Consider the following 21,692-nt stretch of genomic DNA (forward strand, 5'->3'; position numbering starts at 1 on the left):
ACTGCTACGTCAAGAAAAGGCCACTAAAATTTTATGCCAATTTCAAAGCAGTTCTTCAGGCCACATAGGGCCATGCAGACGCCTTGAAATATATAGGGAAGACCGAAATAAAATTCTCCCCTGAACGTTCGCGCACATATGAAAGAATAATTATGAGTCTACTGAAGTTGAAAAAAAACCCTCTGTATTATGGTAAACGCTTAATTAGCTACACTGCAAAAACAACAGAGGGGGGAGGAGAGGGGAGGCTTCTTCCAAATCGCATACTTTTAGTGACCTTTCCGTACCACCCAATCGTACTGAAGAATAAAGTGTCAATTTCATTTTTGCCACAGAGCTGCAATGCACTGACGTTATTGCAGAAGCCCATTATGAACTGTGCGTTGAAGAGATTTAAAGAATGAAGCTCTTAAAAATTCTTTTGCGTTCGCACTGTCTTGCAAGATTCTTTCCTCCTGGATTACTCAGACTTCTGATGAAACGTCGTTTGCTCGAAATCGTTCATTCACCGAACGTGCTCGTAACTGCCCGACATCATAAAATATTCTGTGGAACCCAAAATCGCGAGCAGTTGCAAGAAAATGAAAACGTTTGACAGAGGAGCATGAGAAGCCCAAAATAGTACTAATTGCATTTACACAGCAAAAAACAATGGACACTTTGTCTAAATAGAATCCGAATTCTACAAATTTCTAGACTACAAGCAAGCCTTAACATAAATTTGTCTGCGCTCGCAAATTTCTATAATTCTGGAGTTTGACCATACAAATATTCATCTTGTTGCTAAACACATTTCGGCCTACTACACTATCCTAATATTAAGTGCAGTATTATAGCCAACTTGAGTAGTCAAGCATTGTAGAAGTTTTGAAGCAGAAAAAAAAATTGAAACCTCTAGATGGAGAGAAAACGAAGTCCAATTGAAATAAACCAAGAAACTTCCCGATGGGCATTTCTGAAGGCTATCAGTGTATTTAGAGATGGTCTTTGGGTCATTTTCAAATGCTTTATATTTCTTTCTCATTCGTTTTCTAAAAGGTCCGCGAAAGAAATGTCTGCACAAGTTCTCGAGGTGCTGTGGAAGCACTTCGACCCACATATGCGCGCTTATGGGTCGGGGAATTGGGATTGCCTGACCCACTTCTCCGATTACAATGCAACAGCCAGGCAAAGCTACAACTCTTGGCAGTTCTGTGTGGCACTGAGCATTAGCTGTATTGTGGTATAAAGTAATCTAGCTACAAACCACTCAAGCATTTTTCATGCAAGACGTCGCCTATATGTAACCATATCGAGCTGAAGCAGTGCAGCGTTTCTTTTTCTTCATTTTTAACTAAATCAAGTGCAGAGGAGGTGGATCCTGGGCCTCACCCAGTTGGAAATGAAGGGGGCACAAATATATGCTTAAATAATACTTTGATGTTTATTGCGTTATCAATAAATAGGCGACAGACAGCACAACACATTTTACAAGCAGACACAACACAAAGGACAACATGTAGCATATCCACACGCAGTTCCAAGGGACACCGCTCGAAAGCCAAATGAGAAACCCCGACGACTCAATATGAACAGAATGATTGGGCTTCCTTTTGCCCGAAACACTGTGTTCAACGAGTCTGGCATCCTCGACGCACCACCATCACAGACACAATCACGGTAACAAAGCGCCACGTTTCCCCTTTCGCTTGAGCGCACACAAAAAAGAGCACAATCACGAAACTTCACACGATGACATGTTGCTTAAGCATTTCGGGTCCTGCAGTGCGGCGGAAGGACAGACGAGAGCACTGAGCGCAAGAAGGTGGAAGCGATAAGGACAGCGGAAGCAGCGCAAGAACAATAGGCACATTAAATACGTCGCAGTGAATGGTGACGGAGACCATTGAGAAAGGAATTCTGCTTCTCGGGAGACGCTAGGTAAGCCTTCGCCCCTCACCGCCGAAGCTCGCTGACCCATGTCTCTGTTCCCTAGGAACTTTAAAAGTTCTGCCGAAGCCGTTTCTGAAATCCTGAAGTCACGGTGACGCACAAGGGTTGCTGTCGATTTTATACTGAATACTTCAGCTCCAGGAGGTGTAACGCTACGCCTTGACTTCTTTGCAGGTCACAACTGCATAACGGTATCCTTTTTCCGCTTTTGTTTGTTTTTTTTTTTGGCTTGTGTGCTTTGAATGACCCAAATAAAGTGCAGACGAGGGAGCTGTATGCCACCGCTATGGATTACGTATGCTACGGAGGAAAGTGTAGCACTATTTCCCACTAGCGCATGACACAGTATCCTTTTTTGCATCTTGAGAGACAGTAGCAGCCTTTCACATTTGGCCAGACCACAGCTGTCACGTTTGCCTCCACCATGACGACATTGTGGACGACGTACGTTTCTCCTGTTCAGCGATCAACTCACCCATATAAAAACAAGGCATTCGGCCCGTCGCGTCCACGGGAAACCTGCGCAGCTAAGATCAGCTCTGTCCTGGACAAGTTGGAATGACTGCTTCCCACGTGCGTCACGCGTTATCTGGTGTGAGGTCGGAGCTCAGTATTTGCCAAAGTATCCCGGATGAACGGCGTAGGTGGGAGCCAGGATGGCGGCGGCCGCCTTGACGTGGTGGTGCTTGTCGACCACGGCAACGGGCTTGGCATCGTACACGGCTCCACCGGTCTCACCGGGCGCGGTGCCGGGTTCGTTAGTCGAGATGGTGGCACGGAAGCCGGCGGCATCGGCCACGTAGTTCACTTGGCGGTAGATGCCGTTGGCGTCGGTGTAGCCATATGAGCCCTTCTTTTGGTTGGCCGAGTCACTGCTCTCCTGACGTGTAAGCCTGGTTCCGAACTCGTCCACGGTGTCATAGCCGAACTCATACGGCTGCGGGGGCTGCAGATAGGAATGAAAGGCAAGAGTATTTTATATTAAAAACAGCCAACTCACCCAGTTACTAACTCACAAATTTTGTTAAGCGGTGGTCTTTGCTTTACAAACTGCGACTTGCTTGAAGAAAGCGAAATCTGTTCTCCCATTAGGGACTGGTGGCTGTCAGACAAATAAATTGTCGCTGTGCCTTGCAGCAAAGGGGAAGGCGGGATATGATTTCTGCTGTCATTACGATAGCTAACCTATTTTCGGGTGTCAGCACATTAAACGTGGCGCATTACTCTTATGGTTTGCTTACTGGGCACTAAAGCGAATACGAAAGGCAAAGGTGGTGATAGAGTTGCTAATCGAATTTTGGTTTACGCTTACATTAGACTAAGTCACAATACTATAGTTTCGAAGCGGTGACGTTTTTGCCACTGGCATTTGCACACTAGCCTACCCTCGTTCACAAATGGCATAATGATGCATTCCACTGCCTTCTTATTGAAAGACATGCATACTTTCATTGCTTCAAAACTGTCGCACTTTTACATTACCGTTGTTTAGGCATTCCTGCGTCCACCAAACTATTTTCGCTAAGTACTCGTCGCAAACGCGCATTGTGAATTTCTCTTAGACAGTTCCGTAACATTGAATTAAATTACCCGATCATCTTGCTTGTTGGGGGTGACAGTAGATGTTTTTACTAGCCCTGAAAACATTTTAATGCCATCAAGGTCCAAGAAAAGAAAAAATATGTGCGTTTTTTTTATACTGTATATATTTCATCAGTAAAATTCGTATAATCAGCACAATATTGCCACAGTATGTAATGTGGAAGGAGGAGGACATTGTTGGTGCCCTGGGAGACGACAAAGAATATTTCGGTTTTCGGTTCTCTACGCAGTCATTAAAATCCACCTGTAAATATCAGTACACTTCTTCCTTCCCGTAACATTATTTAAAGCAGTAAAAGCGCGATAGCTAATCCATATCGAAAGCTTTTTCGATATATTTAGAGCTTTTCTTTTTTTCACAGTGATCCCACTTTCTCGAACGTGTCTTGTGGCTTGTGCATGATTTGGCATGTACGCCTGCACCACAAGGCTTTAAAAAAACGGGCGCATTTCGCCTATCGTTTTCTACGGACAGCACTCGATGATCCTCTTCCTTAAAACACATAAGATGTGCACTGTGTGCTTCTGTGACAAGACGTTTCTGTTGATGTTTAGATTCTTTACTATGCGCTGTAGCTCCGATTTTATCGTAGAGCCTTGTGCGCCTTGGGCGCAGTTTATGACGAAGGCGAACATGCTGGAATGACATGGACAGACATAGAAGTGTTTTTATACATTGACCGTGATAAAGGGAATATATAATCTAATAGTGGTGAGAAGGGATGTCGCACTGAGACATTGCCGGCTTTACGATGGGCAGCCAATTTTACGCCCGACGATATTTTGCGCAATAAGTTGTCCTGCAGTTTTTGGGAAACTCTTTCAACACTTGGCCACAGGAAATCATATTATCACGCCAGGGTGCTTTATCGCGACAGTTTTGGGGTTTTATCCTCACTGCAACGTGCTTTTCTTTGTCTGACATTGTGTACTACAAAAATGGTTTACTCACGTAGACGGGTTCGGCCGCAATGGCTTTGACTACAGCAGGAGCAGCTATAAGGCCTCCACCGTAGCCGAACGCACCACCGCCATAGTGGCCCGCGCCGGCACCGTAGTGTGCGGCCAAACCTGAAGCGTATCCCACCAGGAGGGCGAAGGTCACCTGCAGAGACAACATGGTGTGGAAAATGCTCTCACTATAATTTTCGATATTCGGAGGCCATTTAAGGAAGCAATGGTCTTGGGAGCCTGGCCTCGCAACTCACCACCTCAGAAAGCCATTCGAACTCAGTACCTGAAGGCGACCGACTTCAGTGCCCGGCTTTAGATATGCTGCACCTGGCTTAGTACATATCAAAGTGCGATCACAGCTCATGTATTTTCTCCCTCTTTCTTTCTCTACCCCTTCCCGCTCCCTATGTCTAGGGTTGCAAACTGGATAATGTCTGCTTACTCTGCCTGCTTTTCCTTCCTCCTTTCTCTCTCTCTCTCGATATTCTCCGTAGACATTTGAGAGCGTTGCTTTTAAATTAGGGATTCTATTGTGCACTACCGATAGGGCCGGCTGTTCTGCTTATTCGCTAGAGCTGGCTGTGTCCTTGCGAGGCTCCCATACTCGACAACGCAGTGTCTTTCGCTCTATAGCCGTAGATTACTCCGCATGCTACCGCGTACGTTTTTAAACTTCAATGAGAAATTATGACTTTCCGTTTTTCAATTATAATAAAGCCTGGTGATCCAAGTTTTGCATTATGATTTATTTTGATGTGGATCACGGAATTAATTTATACAAAGGAAGTGAATAACAAAGAAGTTAATTGCTTAAGCCAAGCGATGATGTGTGCGATGTGCATGATAGAGACAAAACGATTTTTCTCTAACTGCAGGGCTGAAAAGTTTTAGCCTTAAGGCCACATTTTAGATACCTGACATTGTAATTCTGAAGCTTATGAGTAAATTGGAAGCTTCGCTTTGTTTATAGCTAGTTGTGAGGAGCGCCATCAAATATAGGCATTTATAATTTGTAAATCTGTAATCGCCTCCTGTTATCACTGTCGGACATGATGCACAATTTGTTTCATGTTATAGTTAAAATTGATCAAACTATGAGTCCAATGCAAAGACAACATGCTACTTGCCAGCAAATTATTTCAAATTCTGGGGTTTAACCTCCCGAAACTGTATGTGGGTTATGAAGGATCCAAATTAATTTTGACCGCCTGGGGTTATTAAATGAGCACCCAATAAACTGTGCACGAGCATTCTTGCATACTGCCATCGCCGTAATTCGGCCACCACGACAGGGTTCGAATCTGTGACCTTGCGCTCCACAGCGAAATAAGCGCATAAACAATCTACCACTAATATTCGACTACTCTATAGCACGTCTTCGACAACGAGAACCTTTAGGCATAGATGGTTTTTCGCGGTCATATGATATGAAGTGACAATTTTAGCTACATTTATGCTATTCAGAAACTCACGGGGATTGAAGATATTGCTTTAAAAATTACTGCATCAGACGTTGCTGCTTAGTTAGCCTAGAAAAGCCGTAGAGAGCACCATTACTGTTGTGGTGTCCCCGGACAAAACTTTAAAAATTCAGCATTATTTTGCTGCTTACTCCTCCAACTTGTATGGCATTACGTCACTTGTTCATTGCTTGAAAAGAGAAATTTTAAGCCGGACGAACTCAGTACATCGTTGTAATTAGCATTATATTAGCTTTAACCACTAAACGTTAGTGCAAAACATATAAAGAGAAAACTGTACATGTGTGCGCGGGAAATTAGCCCAATGACATTTCCCTTTTGACTGCGAATCCCCATCCCATCACTCCCGCAAAACCCTCCCTTCTTTCTTAATACATTCTTCTTCCCCTTTATGTCGCTAATTCCCATAGCTCCTGTAAAGCTTCCCTTTGTTCCTTCGTTCCCCAACGTCCTTAGAAGCGTTGCGACCCCGTACCGTCGACGGGGACTGCCACCTGCGGCGTCTCCGTGGCAGCGCATCTGCGCGCTGCGAACTCACCTGAGCGATCATTATTCCTGCGGAAGTATTAGGAAGCCCTGTGGCTGACGGTGAGGAACGGATAGCGAGCTGCGGCGGCGACTGACGACATGTTGCCGGCGGTGGGGCCTTCTTATACTCACGGGCACACGGCTCGCGGTGCGTCCATTGTCCCAATTCCGAGGTCACGCGTTTCGCGTCTCCGGATCGTCCGTCCCCGCCTTCGCCCGCCGCAAAGCGAATCGCCGGAACTCCAGCACTCTCGCCTTCGTCGGCACCGCGCAGGGTGGGCAGCTAGAGAGAAAAAAAGAAAAAAAGAAAAAGGAGACAAGGGAGACAGAGTCATGAACGCGGGGCGTGCAATGAAAGGAAACACGAAAAGAATAAGAAAGAACATTAAAAGAAAACTGTTCGGAGAGCGAAAGGAGTAAAAGAAGATGATGAGGACGACGTGGTCGACGACGGCTGTCTCTTTTATTTTTTTTTCCCGTTAGTCTTGTCTCGGTGCAATGGAAAGACAAGTGAGGTATTTCTCATCCTCTCCATGTGAGAGATTTCACTTTCACCCATGCTAGAAAGGTGTGCAGTTTGTGTAAGAGGGGGTGGCGGCGAAGGTGCGGGGCGTCGGAGAAGTGAGGGTGGCGGTTGAGGTTTGCATCAGCCAGCGGCGACCTTTGTGTCGCAGCTTATGCAGGAACAGGGGTGGGAATGTGGCTCGCACCGGTCCGTCATATACGTGGCAGTGGCAGCTTTTTCATGCTGCTGATTGCCGCTGAGCGTTCGGACCATTGTGCGTGCAGAGCCGGCGTGTATAGTCAAGGTAGCGTGTAAGGACATGCGGACGACGCTTCGATGAGGTGGCATTCGCGGTCCTTCGCACGCACAGCCGCCGCGCGTTCTGGCTGTCCGTAAGTTAAAAGAAGTTGAATATGGATTCAGTGCGCCGTCATCTCGGGCTCGCTTGACTGACACGACGCACAGTCGAAATGTGTGTCAGCGTAACACGCTCGCGGCTTTTTGCGGGCACGATGCCTGTTGCGGCACCCGGGACGCTTTTTGGGAGACGACCCGCCGCTGCCTTGCTGCGCCTGTTGCGGCTCCGAGCAGCACGGAGGCAAGCCAAGGTTATTTACGCGCTCGTCGTGTGTCTGACGGGTCGAAGAGGGATGGACGCGGGGCTTCGGGCCACGAGTAGACACTTGAATGATTAAAGAGGGCGTGGAGGAGCACTCGCTGAAAAGAAAGCGGGGCGAAGTACATAGAACAGACAAACCTACGTGCACCCTCCATCTCTTCCCACGCACTGCTGTGATTGAGTTGGCTTGAAGGCGAAACGAAAGCACGTTTGCGGTGAGATTTTGGACCGCTAAACAGGGGAACAGGCTTTTGTTCTTAGCTGCACCGGAAATCAAAAGGCAAAGTGAAGTGATTGTGCTCTGGCACACCTACGCGCAGAGCTCGGACGGAACCTTAGGCGGGATAATTATAGTTGGTTGGTGCAAGCGCATACATGGAACCACTATATAAAGCCATGAACGGCATATACTTATAGAACACGGGGTCTTTTTTAGATCCCTTCTGGCGCGTGTCAGACTATCAAAGTCACGACGCACAGCATGCTGTCCTCTGACTCTTAGGCGCAGGCTGGAGCCAGAGAAAAATGTGTGGCAGACCTGTTCTGAACCACAGGAGTTCTTGCCGTAAGAAGACGCGAAGGCGCACGTCATTATAAGGCACAAGTGCCGTAACTCACAAGTGACTTTTCGTAACTTCTCTGTGGGTAGTGCTATGGTTTGGACAAGTCAAATAGCAAGAAGTGCTCGATTCTGAATCGTTTGCTTGGCAGAATGCCTTCACTGCAAGTTCTCAAGGTACCTGCGCGCAGTTGTTTAAATGCCGTGCATTGTCCAATCTGCTGCGGCCTCTCTCTTGCACGTACCCCAAGAAAAGCTGGTAAAGAACGGAGATCTTCGCACATCCATCGAGATAGGCAGATACAGCGCCAAAGACTGCGAACAAGAGCAGAATACCAATAAGAGGGAACGAGTCTATCTGTCCTCAGGCGTCACGCTATTCTGTAATCAAGAACAACCTTGTTTTAAGCAGCAGGCGCCGGCGATGCTCATCCATACAAACATCGAAGCCCGAATATTGCGCGTCTTGCGTTATCGTAGTTACTAGGATCTATGCAGTTCCAAAGTATAAATGAGATCGCCATTCATAGATATGAACGCGGAATCAGTATGACGGAATGCTGAGAAGTAGATGGAAGGAAAAAGTACAAAGCGTCAGGCTAATGTAAGAACAGGACATGTGAACATAATCATGTTTTCTTTTTACTTCTTTTCTTCTGTTTGACATGTATATTGCAACATGCATTATAACAATTACTCATTTCGGAATGGTAATACCAGAAGATGATTAATTTATAATGACATTTCTTACTTATTTCAATAACCATAAGAATACTTGGCGTAAAAAGGATATGTATGAAAAAACAACTGCAACAGTAAAATACTATTTACATGCGTGGCCATACCATTTGGGATAACTGGGATTAAGTAGTGTATCCTAAAACGGCTCACACAACTAGTACGATGTTCGTCCTTTTCTAGTTCTTGAAATGCAAAAATGACTTTTGGCAATTTGAAGCAACAACATGTACAAAAAGAAAGCAGTTAGCAAATCATTGCCCTTGGCAGATCATTGTCCAAATGCCAGTGAAGCAGTCAAATTTTACAACCCGAGGTCGCAGTGCCACCATAACACACCGGTTCCTCTGGGTATTATTTTTTTTCAGAGTCAAAGGTTGCTCATGCGATAGCTCCTATTCTACAGACACCACCGCCAAAGCGCCATCCACTATAATTACGCGTGTATTTACTATTTATATTTCCATAAGGTGAGTCTCAACGTCCATATCAGCACGTAGAGGAGCAGAAATATGTTAAGTGAAATCTTCAGCTCAGAATATTTATTCGTCTTTTCATAGCGATTACTAAATATTAATTTCACTACCCCCGCAAACCATTTTACCAGGGCCCCGCAGTAAAATCTTTATCTGTCGTGCCTCCCCTAATGCGCTCACATATTTGAAAGTTTATTCGCGGATGTTGTCCTGTTTGTTCGGTATTCGTAAAACGTTTTTTATTCCTCTGTTTATTGTTTGATAAGTACATCAGCGTCGTCTGTGCCTGATATTTGATTTGCTTTCCTATTATAGTGACATCAATAACTGTTTCCATGATTCGAAGTGAAAGCTCCCGTTTTAAATTTTACAGTGTTTTTTAAACTAGCTGGTCGACTTTTTCAATGTTTTCCTTATGATTTGATTTAGTATTTCCAAAGTAATACTTCAAACTTCTCGGTCGATGTAATTCGCAATAAGCAAGACATTGAGAATTTGTTGTGATTCATACTATTGAATTTTTATAATAAACAGTTATCTCCTAAGCCTTAGAGACGCTTTCTCTTTTCTTCGTGCGTGGTCTTCTACGTTTTTCTTTTTGTGTACATTCTTGTTTATAAGAAGGGTATCTGTGGACACATTAGTGCCTATTTTATAAAGCAAGGGAGATGAAAGAACATGGGCATATCACAAGCGCTTGTGTGTCACACATGCTTCGGCGCTTAAGTAGGCAAAACCGCTAGCTCGTGTAGCTTTCTGTTTGCTCCTGGGGATGGAGGCACCAGAAGATAGTGCAGGCTACAAAGCATAAATGTAAGTTTTATTGTCTAGTAGTGTCTTGTCAAAAACATGAGATGCACGCCGACAGACTTAGTGCATCAAAGACTTCAGTACTCAAAGGGGAAAAAAGTAAATGCTTGCTTGGTTTCTCAGTCTTATAGGATACTAAAAAATGGGCCACTCATGGCTTACTTTCATAGAACGAGGTGCGCGAGAACTTCGCGTCATTGAAATCAAGGGGGACCAGATGAAAGATGTCATAAATATGCGCTGACAAGCTTGTTATGACCAGAAAATGTAAAAAAAAAGCACAAAGCTTTACGTAAAAGCATTTATATTGCATTGCACGGAAGGACACAGACATTTGCATCTTGTGATGATTTGCCACCTCTCCATGTCATCTATTGTTCACTGTACGGGACATTGTAAATGGGAGACGCAAAAAACTTAAGTGTCTCTAGGGTCTGAATTTTGTGCTCGACAATAATCATTGTTAAACGTTGCATTTACTGCATGCATGTGAATGATTTGTGGCAGTAACTGTGGCTGGCGACACGGTTTTGTCCCATACTCAACGAGGTTGTGGTTTTGACTATAAAGAGCGGTGCATTTTAATTTAGTCTAAAATAAATCCAGGATTGACCACAGAAGTTGCAACGAAATGCTCAGTCCATCGTTGTTATTGAGAGACGAATCTTATCTAAGCAGTTGATTGGGAAACTAGAAGAAGCAACAAGCTGCAGCGTCATGCTACAGAGAATCTTTGCACAAGCAAAATGTCCAGTGACTGAAGTTCCTTCCAGTAAAGTTTTAATTATCGAACTGATGTATGTAATAATTTTCCTGGAAAGTTCGCGGAAGTGATGCTAACTACCGTCGTATTTAGCTAATGAGGCTTTTTTTCATTGCCTTAGGGAATAACAAATTGCTTAAAAAGGCTTGTATTTCTGCTATGTTACCTCAATGTGCCATGGTACTTTTCGCTAATGACACTTTCAAGCATACTTCAAGCAGTACCGCTGAATCAAACCGAAGTGAATTAGGCTAGTAATGTACGGTTGTGAGAGATATTAATAAACATACACGCATTGTACGTGTGTCCTACGCGGCACACTTACTCTTATCTCCCCATGTGTGTCTGTTTCATTACACGTAACCTAACGTATAGCAAAAGGCGGAGGAAGTCTTTCGCTGGAAACCGCAGCCTGGAGTTGTCCTTACACCTTCCGTAAACAGGTCTTGGTGCCAGGAGCTGAATATTATGCCAAATGCGTAAAGTGTTCGGCTACAGTCTCAGCAGCCGATTCTCGCCATTTGTTGTGACTGTGTCCAGATACAAAAGCCACAAGAGACAAAGTGTTTATGCTGGGAGACGGACTGACCAGCCCAAAGGCTATGAACAGATAATTCTTGAGAATACATTCCATACGCCACTTATGCTGCTTATTTATGAAGTAGGCCTTGAATCGTTCATTCAGTTATAATGTGCTCCACAGTAGCTCACGTGGTCCGAAAAAATATATACATGAGATGTAAAGATGTGAGAGAGCAGTTTAGCTGATGCCCAAGGTAAAACTGAATAAACTTACTTTTGACGGACGGAAGCATGATCCGTTAGCTTTGTTCTCAATAACTTTGCTGGTGTTTGTTCCGCGAATTACTCTATTCAGTTAGGAACAAACAAAGGGTCGTGCTTGAGCTTATTTTCAGAAGCGAACCGCGTAAATGTCATGCCTAATATTGTCAATAAACCTTGGACCTTCCCACTGTGCGCACAGTTTGAACTGGTTTTTTGAAATTGTGTCAGCCATACCGTCATTCTTAATGAACTGCATCATTAAGGAGGAACGAGAGGAGCGTGTACGGTTTCAGCGCTTTGTTTTCTTTATTTTATTGTTTTCTGTACATAACAAAGAACACTGGAACAAGGCACGGGACAAAGAAAGCAGTGAAGTACACTGAAAGCATTCCCTCAAACAACCAATTCAAGTGTTTTTTTACAGGTAAAGAAGCAGGTAACCAGCCAGTTTTGAAAGTGCTCGGCAAACCAGACGATTCTTCGAGCGATAAAAACATTTAATACCTAATAGGTTTACACGTTCCTGGTGGACATCAAGCAACTTTGAACAAAATTAGATATTAAGTCTAGAAATATACATCTTGAAGAGAACTGGGTTCTAGAATAAGCACATTTAAACACACAAACAACATTAATGCACATATAAGGCACGAAAAAGAATCCCTGACAATCCTTGACACAAAAACGACTTAGTCACATACAGTCAGAGGCGTCAAAGTGTGACGATAGACCGGCACGAACATAAGGCTACCTGGGTGTGCCTGTTGGTCTGGCTGATGTAATTTGTATTAAACAAGCCAGTGTTACGGTAAATAGGAATCACATATAGAATGCACCTAGTGCACACACACATGTAGAACGCCAGCAGTGCTATGCGAACTCCTTCCTATTTAGCGAAAACGCAAGCTTTGCCGACGTAAATAGGAACACACAAGCGACAACTAGCGCGTACACGTACCAAGCAGATGAGAATAAATGACAAATAAATACACCAACGCATCACGTGCTTCACATAATAAGACGAAACTAGACGGCGCCACGAAAGTACAAAGACTAGAGAGCATTTTTGTAGTTTTTATGTGTTTTGTATTTATATATCTTGTTTTGCCTCTAGCGCGAGTCTTCTCGCCACTCGCGGCCCATCTAGCACAAGCAGTTCCTCCCACCGTTCTTAAATGACCCGTGCGCAACGGCCACTCACATTAGTGGCTAACGAGCAGGACGCGTTTTTTATAATGAAAAGCATAAAAATTACCTACCCATAATAAATGCTACAAGAAAGTTACATTAAAAGTTTAGGCAGATGCCATGGTTAACTAAGCTTTGTGAGGTGCGAAATTTATTGTACAATTTTGTGCGTGGAAACAACATCTGCCTATTAAGCAATGACTAAGTGCTTCCGTGATTCATAACTGAAATTACATATTAAGACGAAAGCTGGCCGTGTGGAGTAGAGAGAGTAGCATTCATGTAATTGGCAATGCTTACTTGGGTAACGCGTATATTTTTTGGAGAAATGCTAGGGAACTTTATGAGCGTAATGATGTTAATATTCCGCAGTGCTATGATGCTATCCACTGAATGATACCGCATGAGTTCCGGTTTCGTAGGAACCAGGGCCCCTATTCACAAAAAAGTTCTTAGGTTAAAATTCTTCGTAAGACCAGACAGCAGCCAACCCTGGTGTCGGATATATTATTTACGAAGGTAGCCTGCCAATGGTGGGTAGCAGATACGAACGAAAAGCTTTGTGAATTCTGGTCCGGGTGCATTGCTAGCTGGGTTAAACTACACCAATTTTTCTTCTTTCGCTAGTATCCCGGCAGGGTGGATTTTTAAAAATTCTGCCAACATTTGCCAATAATGATGTCTGTTCGCACCCCTAATTTGAGGCGCATAATATTACCTAAAGCGACGAAATTTTTGCCTGCTTAAAAAAGATGATGACGCTAAAGAAAGAATGCGTTTACCTGGTGAGAGATGCAACGAACTAAATTCATCTGTCCATTTACAAATTTTCGCGTGAACCAAGCAAGAAAAGACACTCCCTTTTTGAGATCTGTGTGGAATGGTAATTCGGCAAAGGTTTTCTACCGTTGTTTCAAGCAGAGAAGCAGGGTAAAGTAGCAGGCGTTCGAAATGACAACACGCCCCCTCGACTGTGTGTGGCTAGCCAACATGCATACTGTTAAGTGTGCGGCCTCAGCCCGTTTTAGTGGGAGTAGGGCGAATTGTAGTGCACGTCAGCCGGGGCGCTGGCAGGCGGTTCCGGGCTCGTTCGTGGTAACGGTGGCACGGAATCCTCCGGCATCGGCGACGTAGTCGACGCGGCGCGTGATGCCGTTGGCATCCGTGTAGCCGTACGAGCCCGTACGCGAGTTGGTGGCGTCGCTGGTCTCCTCGTGGTAGTGGTGGGCGCCCTCCACCGGGTTCACGCTGTCGTAGCTGAAGTGGTAGGGCTGCGGGGGCTGTGAGAGGGTTTCGGGGGGGGGGGGGGGGGCAGGATGCAGAAGGCAAAATTCACGTTGTTTCATACTGTGCATTGCAATGTGCGCCGGCCTAGTGCGATATTTATAGTCAGTGACAACATATAAATAGAGAGACAAGGATAGAAGAAAAGGCTGGGAGGTTCACCACTTTGGCCAGTTCGCTACCCTACATATGAGAAGGAAGAGGAGATAGTGAAACAGAGAGAGAGAGAGAGAGAAAAAAACACCAGAAGGCGCTTTTATAGTTTTGAACTCCACAGATGTCATTCATTGCAACCATATTTGTAAACTGAGGTTATTGGAACGTCAGTTGTGTATCGCACACAAAGGTCTTATGAAGATAAAATGTTGGTTGGTCAAAAAGAAGGTGCGTAATGTGGCACTTGGTAAGCAAGCTGTGAATTTCACAGAAGTTATGGTTCAGTATTTGGAGTGTGTCATCTTCGTCTGTGCACGTATAAGCTCATGTCGCATTAGATTTTATTAGAAATAATTAGGATTTCATATTCAAGTTGCAGAAGGCGATAGACAAACAAGTAGTTCCACGCGCATTTTACAGTCATGTAAACTTGTGAGAAATGCGTCCTTCCTGATGGCAATGACGCTGATCAAACATTTTTGTCGCAGCTCGCTAAATTTATTTCCCTGGGCTTAATATGTTCACCAATTTATTCTCATCTCATTAGTAAGCTAAAGCGAAACAAATCAGAATGCATTTATGATGGCTTCCTCACCATTCATCTGTCTGGTAGACGTTTCCCACGTCTCTCGATTAACCTGCTACAAACTACAAAACACTAGGTACTAACAAATGCATGAACCTGCCGCGAAACTGCCCTGGAAAGTAACGAGTGAGTTTTCAGCTTGAGTTTCACCCCGAGGGGTGCCTAACGTTTGTAGTTGTTCCATATCAGTGTTTGAAGCACATTCCGTAGTACGTTTTGTCTAGAAAAGACATGTTCAGATGGCACTCGTGCCTGTCCAAGGGTAACTGCAGTGTTTTCTCTGATATTTTTATTACGCAGAAGATGTAACTGACATTGTAATTCAGTAAACTCTGGTACGGCAAATTAGCCGCGGCAAATAACCATAAGAACGCTTACCTTTGTCACAGTGCCGTGAAAACTAGCTACCTACACTTTGAAACTCTAACTCAGCTTCTATAACCCTATCACACAGTCTGATTATTAAAAGGCTTTGCTAACTAAGACTACAATTCAATGTAGACTCCGTATAGAGTCAATCTTATGCAGGAACAACGGCTGGTACTATGAAAGCTTTTGATAATAACGGTCATTGAACTTTGCTTTTGCGATGCCTGAGTACTAAATATGGCGGCTTAATCAGGCGCTTCCTTAAACGTAGCGAAATGAAAACATGCTCGGCGGAAAGAAGGCTGAGTTAGGCGCAAAGACGAAAGCGTGCTTACGTGTCAGACTTTGTTATTTCTGCGTAACAGATATGCCAACGCGACAAGACAAACCAGTACATCAGGCAAGTGTAGTGGGTTATATCTGCGCTGAATAGCCTTTTCTCTTAACTCTCTGAAACATTGTACATGAACTGCAACTTGTCTGTACTTTTTTTTTTGTTCCTCGAGCCTCGAGTTATAAAACTGCGCTCTTGTAGAAACACGAAGACGAATACATGCGCGAAAGAAGAAGGCCTTCATTAAAAAATATAAGAGCACGACTGGTCTGGCACGAATGAAAATGGAACGGACCAGGAGGACCTATTCATGGACCGCTAATGAAAGAGCATCAGAGTGCCGAGGGTTTCCGCATCGTGAAATAGCTAAATACAAGGAAAAAGAAAGGAAGTTCTGCATCTTTTTGTGGTGTAACGGACGAAAGAAACGTTCGAGATGCACGTCTCAGCACCATGCTTCCAAAGGGGCGTTCGTGCTTTACACAGTCCAGGAAATAGTCCGAAGTGGAAACTGACATTTCCTTGCCTCACGCGAAGCAACGCTGCTTACGACACCGCCAATTTTGTTCTACGTAACATTAGATTGAGAAGCCGACTGTACGACTGTAAGTTGACCCTACGCGGGCTTTCGAGTTTCCTCAGTGGTTGAAAGAGTTACTCGCACTAGGACACTGAAGCCGCAAAGTGTATTTTTTTAACAACAAAATTTGGTGGTCAGACCAAAACAAGAAGACCAGCAACTTTAACTGCAAAATTTGACACCGAATAGATTTGAGCTAGTAAATGTGTACTCATAAAAATGAGACTTCACGAAGCGCGAACATCGAGAAACGTTTCTTAACGTTCCGCAGAGAAAGAAACAACCAAATGCAAAACATCCCTCGGCATGCTGACATCAAGGCGTCTTTCTGAGACATTTCGAACGAGAAATTGAGGATCGTCTTATTGTGAACATAAACCTTGTTTTTTGACGTTCGTATTTTAGAAAAAGTGCACCACACACCCTACAGACGATTAGATTATAAGTATTTTCTTCGACCGTACTAGTTTTCAAATTTTCTCGAAAACGAGTGCTTCAGTTTCGGGCGAAGATGGTATTATTAGCACTGCCGCGTTTCCTGCATGCCGCTGACTCTGGTTAATTATATCTTTGGTAATGAAACCTCTTGCCTAATTCGAACTCTCGAAGAAGTCTTGGCGAGAAAAGATATATTGGTATGGAAGAAAAACTTGTTTCGAACACAAGAATATGACACTTTGAATAATTTCACGCTCTCCAGCACTGCCTCATACGCTACAGCGGTCACTAACCCTCGTATTCGGAAACGCACCTTATCTTGATGCCTGTGCTTGACTTAATTTAAATGACGCCTGTCCTAAACGCGCCGAAGGAAACGCAATGGGTGCCTAAGGCAGGTACACGCCATGAGTCACTTGTATCAAGTCAAGCATGAGCTACAAATTAAGATGCATTTCTGAATACGGGGGTAAGGCTTGAAAACTGAAGAAATTCAGCTGGTGGTGCCGTCTAGGCGTGAGCCTGTTTTACTGTACTTTGACTCGAATTTTGTTTTCAGAACTTGCAGAACATTACTTTTTCTTTCAGTTAAACGCTAAGGCAGCGTTTAAACATTGATGCATGACGTCAGCGCATGATAGTTGAGTTGAATATGACAGTTCTTACATCAAGTGCAAGAACCGGAAAGACATTACAGACTATTTGAGCAATATAAAAATTTGAATTTATTCATTTTGCCGCCGCTCGGTAATTCGACATTTCGGATACTTCGATCAAATATGGCGGTCCCGCAAGCTTCAAATTAACGGGATTCGACTGTACTATACCAGGCGTTCTCCGGCAAGAAACTGGTGAATATTGCCAGACCTAATGCGATCGACAAATGTGCGCCGTGTTTAACTTAACTGCTGGGTCTCTTCCTGCAAAGAAAGTTCTTTTTATTGCTACGCACAAAGGTCTTTTTTATTCAACTTAATTTTGTTAATTCCTCATAGGAAACCCGCTGTGGTTGCTTAGTGGCTATGGTGTTGGGCTGCTAAGCACGAGGTCAGCGGCATCGAATCCCAGCCACGGCGGCAGCATTTCGATGGGGGCGGAATGTGAAAATACCCGTGTACTTAGATTTAGGCGCACGTTAAAGGACCCCAGGTGGTCCAACATTTTCGGGGTCCCCCACTACGGCGTGCCTCATAATCAGATCGTGGTTTTATCACGTAAAACCCCATTATTGTTTTTTAATTCGTTGTAGGAAATTTTCACTTGTCTGCCTTATGCAATGCACCAACGACGTGCTTTCCTCCTTCTTGTCCCGGATTCCTGCGCGCATCCGAAGAGGCAGAAGACGAATTGGGTGTTTTGTCCTAACCTTCAGTGGCCAAGTTAATTATGACGGCGTAGGAAAAATTTGAGGAAGTGCCTAATCCTGCGGTTTTGTCAAGGGATATACTTGCGTACGTTTCTCGCAAGTATATCCCTTGCTACAGCTCTAAAAATTGAGCTGTAGACTAAATTATGGGCATGAAATTGTCCCTGTCTAATTTGGGCTTCGGCCTGATTAAGTTTATTTATTATCTACTTTACTTATCGGCTCTACGGAGTGGTTACTTACCCTATCAGACTTATTATTTAGTGTTGCATTCTGACGCCTTGTCAAAGTGTTTAGAGTATTCTGACGAAAGTATGTGTTCAGTTAGCTGGGATGGAGAAACGCATTTGTTTTTGGTAAAACTTTTACTCGTGATATCTAAACAGTAGCATACATGTATCTCGCTAATAATAAGTATACCACACATGTAGCGCGCTAAATATAAGTCTGCTACTGTTTCATTCACTAACGGTGCACTAACGAGAGTGCACATAAAAGAAGTGCAATTTTTTGCTTGTTTGCAGTGATGCATCGCTACCCTTTACCGTAACCCCAGCTAGGAAAATCGCACTGCTGCTGTTCTGCAGTAAGGAGTAAGGATATACTACGGCCATAGTATATCATATTGCCGGAAAGCCGAAACTATGCGCGTGAACCAACCTGCGTGCAATACAACTACTCTTGCGTCACTTCTTTTATGGAGTAAAGCGTTGGTGGCTTCTTCAAGTTGCTATAGCTTTACCTCACTTCAGAGGTGCGCAGGAAATCACTACGCGAGAGCATGAACTGGGAATTCTTCTTTTCGTGCTATTTGACACGATTTAAGTTTAAAGGAATTCGCTCTGGTGTGCAACGCTTACCGGTTTCACTCGCTGCATCGTTCATCGTTCACTTCCATTGTTCTAGCCCGCACTGCAGGTCGCTTCCGCAGCTGCGGCCAGTCGTTACGTGTTTTATGGCACGTTTCTCACACGCACGCAGTCGGACAGGTCAGCCCTTGCAGTCTCACGCGGTGGTTGGAGGGCTCAGTTACGGACAACGTCCAATACCCTGACATCGGCAATATAATACTAGGTAACTGGTGCCAGAATTCCTTATTCTGAGCAGTACTTTGCCACCTTGTAATAAGTAAAAACCACTTCTCCGTCGGCAAGTTTATGGTGGAAACCACGATTGCATTGTTCTGGCAGCGAGGTGTTTAGCAAGCCGCTAACGACGCGGTTACCTCAACGTATCCGCCTCCGCCTGGGTAGACCAGCACTTGGGACATGGCACAGGCGACGACCGCCAGGAAAACGAGCTGCAAGAACCGAGAAACACACACAACAGTCAGACGACGTGTCTTGACATTTTTGCTCTGGAAGTTAGCCAGGTACACGCAATGGGCATAAGTGAAATACCCCCCCCCCCCCCCCCCCATTATCAGTTTCTTCAAATTTTCAAAGCTGGTGCCTCGCAGTTTTACCTGCATGCACCATCAGTGGGAAAACGCTCTGTACGCTTAATTTTCATAGCATGCATTTTGATTATAACTGACATAAATGAGGAGAAGTTTTCTGCTAGCGTCCTAAAATTTTATAAATAGAACGGGAGTTGGTATTATTATGCTATGTCTCTATTCTTTCAACTTTCCCGAACTTATGTGTATCTGCAATCGTCTACACAACATTCGATCGCTGCAGGCAGCTGAAATTATTATTGTAAAACCCTTTAGCCTGTAAACGTCCTAGGTGATGTCTTTAGCAGTTGAGAACTAAGCTGGGATTAGGTGTACGGGAAATCGGGCTTCATTTAAGGATAAATTTTGCATATTTTTGCAGTCTCAATTTACAAAGAAACAAAACGCTTCAGAGCAACCTATATTGGTTAAATGACCGGGGAGTGTCAGAATATTATCTTGCCTAACGACGGTCTGCGCTGCCGTAATACATTGAATTAAGCTTAGTAACCCTTTCTCACTCGGAAACCTTCTGTCCTAGTCATAATTGTTGCTCAACCGATTCTCCTCACACTCATCCAGGTGGCCAAATGGTCGCAAGCCTCATGGGCTCACGGCCACATGAAGCTGTAGCGACAATTGCGAATAGCTGAATGGGTGTGAAAGTGCTCGCCAGGAAATACCAGTCGGCTTCCAGGACAGAAATTCGCGTCAAGCTGCTAGCGAGAAAGCATGTTGCTATAAGCGTGTGAGTTGCCTGTTTAAAAAAATTCAAGAGGATAACGAATCTTTAGGAAAGGACTGGTATGTATTAGGATCGCCTTACGAATTTGGATCGCCAAGACATGTCGCACGATGTTAGGCAGAGTCTCTAAAGCTTTCTCTACTGCTTTAGGAACTATGACATGACAAGTGCCTAAAGATGTGTTTTAGTTATAAAGCGCACGGACGGCGTCTCTAAAATGCAGACCTCCTGTGATCGTTCGCCTGCGCTTCATAGCCAATAGGGTCCTAGTAGGAGTAATCAATAGTGTCCTAATTCTTGAACACAATTGTTCCATCAGTCCTTTCGGCAGGCAACCAATGTCACTGTAATCAGGAAGGCGAGTTGGCGACCACAGTGCAGTTGGCTCTAAATGCGAGCATCATGAGGTGAATGTCCAGGTATACCGAAGCGGGCTGTCATCGTCGTTCGTTTCGTTATTACCGAGACATTTCGGATCGTCACACGCGGAATTAAACCTGCACAAGCGTTCCCGGAACAAGAAATCACGCTGATGGTGCTCCGACGACGTGCGTTGTCGATAATCCGGGAATCGCCGTCGAGTATCCGGGTGCTGGCGCCGTGCCGCAGAGGACTCACCTTAGCGAGCATTTTTGCTGTGCTTTCACGCTGCTGCGAAGCGACTGCTGTGTTTTTGCTCGGTCTGTCCAACCGCGGGTGCACAATGGAGTGACACCGTCCCTCCCCGACGCCGCTTATATATACCGCTTCGATCCAGGTCCCAATTGATTATGACCCTCCCCCGATATCAATGGGGGTAATCTGGATCCACCCAGTGGGCCAGCAGTGAGAAACGAGCGAGGGATCTTCTTTCCTCCTCTGTTGGTTCTCGCGACGGCTACCGGTGAGCGCTAAGTTATTCTGGAGGCCTATGCGGGTTGGCATCCTAGAAAGATAGCGTTTCGGAAAGGTCACTCCTGCCTTCATGAAAACGAAATCCTCCACCGCGCGGGTTCAAAACGATGGCGAGGTGAGAGCCTCGCGGTTGCCGCCGGGCTTTCGACGCCTTTCTCGCTTCGAGAGCGTTTGGCATCACGCTTGCTTCTTTTCCCTTTCCCTACTCGCTTTCCCGCTGGCATTTCCTGCTGACTACAAACACACACACGTACACTCTACTGGTCGGAACGAGATGCTAGTGATATCTCACTCTCCGGAACAGAGCTGGTAGACCACCCGGGACATCGCTTTGCGTTGGCTCTGGCGGTTGCTCCTTCCTTCGGCGCTTCTCCTGCGCGTGTTTGGGAGTTGTTTCGAAGCGCTGATACGTTGGCCTGCAAGGCTTCTGTTTGTTCCAGCAGGTTGTGCTCCCTTTGTGCCAACGATACTTTGTTGCGGTCCTCTGCGGACATAGTTTCTCTTTCGCTTCGTCGATCCCTCCCAACTCGGGCTTATTCAATTTCGAGAAGTATAGATCCG

The 21,692-nt window shown here is 44.8% G+C and overlaps 2 protein-coding genes across 2 annotated transcripts; both read right to left on the bottom strand.

The window, feature by feature from the left end:
- Positions 1 to 1,399: 1,399 nt before the first annotated feature.
- LOC119440495 (cuticle protein 10.9-like) lies at positions 1,400 to 7,201 on the bottom strand. The gene is made up of 3 exons (XM_037705398.2): positions 6,508 to 7,201; positions 4,487 to 4,639; positions 1,400 to 2,878 (listed from the first exon to the last, which is right to left on the bottom strand). The coding sequence occupies exons 1-3, from the start codon at positions 6,517 to 6,519 to the stop codon at positions 2,540 to 2,542; spliced, it is 504 nt and encodes a 167-aa protein (XP_037561326.2). The 5' UTR covers positions 6,520 to 7,201; the 3' UTR covers positions 1,400 to 2,539.
- Positions 7,202 to 13,675: 6,474 nt separating this feature from the next.
- LOC119441142 (cuticle protein 16.8) lies at positions 13,676 to 21,005 on the bottom strand. The gene is made up of 3 exons (XM_049661767.1): positions 20,856 to 21,005; positions 19,280 to 19,354; positions 13,676 to 14,221 (listed from the first exon to the last, which is right to left on the bottom strand). Exons 1-3 carry the CDS (start codon positions 20,865 to 20,867, stop codon positions 13,997 to 13,999), a joined length of 312 nt encoding a protein of 103 aa, XP_049517724.1. The 5' UTR covers positions 20,868 to 21,005; the 3' UTR covers positions 13,676 to 13,996.
- Between the last annotated feature and the right edge of the window lie 687 nt (positions 21,006 to 21,692).

Source organism: Dermacentor silvarum, chromosome 2, assembly GCF_013339745.2.
Source record: "Dermacentor silvarum isolate Dsil-2018 chromosome 2, BIME_Dsil_1.4, whole genome shotgun sequence".
NCBI lineage: Eukaryota > Metazoa > Arthropoda > Arachnida > Ixodida > Ixodidae > Dermacentor > Dermacentor silvarum.

Excerpts from the sequence above, each read along its gene's own strand:
- LOC119440495 (XM_037705398.2), bottom strand. Across the intron at positions 2,879-4,486 it reads TTGCGGCCGAACCCGTCTAC|CCCCCGCAGCCGTATGAGTT; the intron begins GTGAGTAAACCA and ends TCCTATCTGCAG.
- LOC119441142 (XM_049661767.1), bottom strand. Across the intron at positions 14,222-19,279 it reads GCGGAGGCGGATACGTTGAG|CCCCCGCAGCCCTACCACTT; the intron begins GTAACCGCGTCG and ends ACCCTCTCACAG.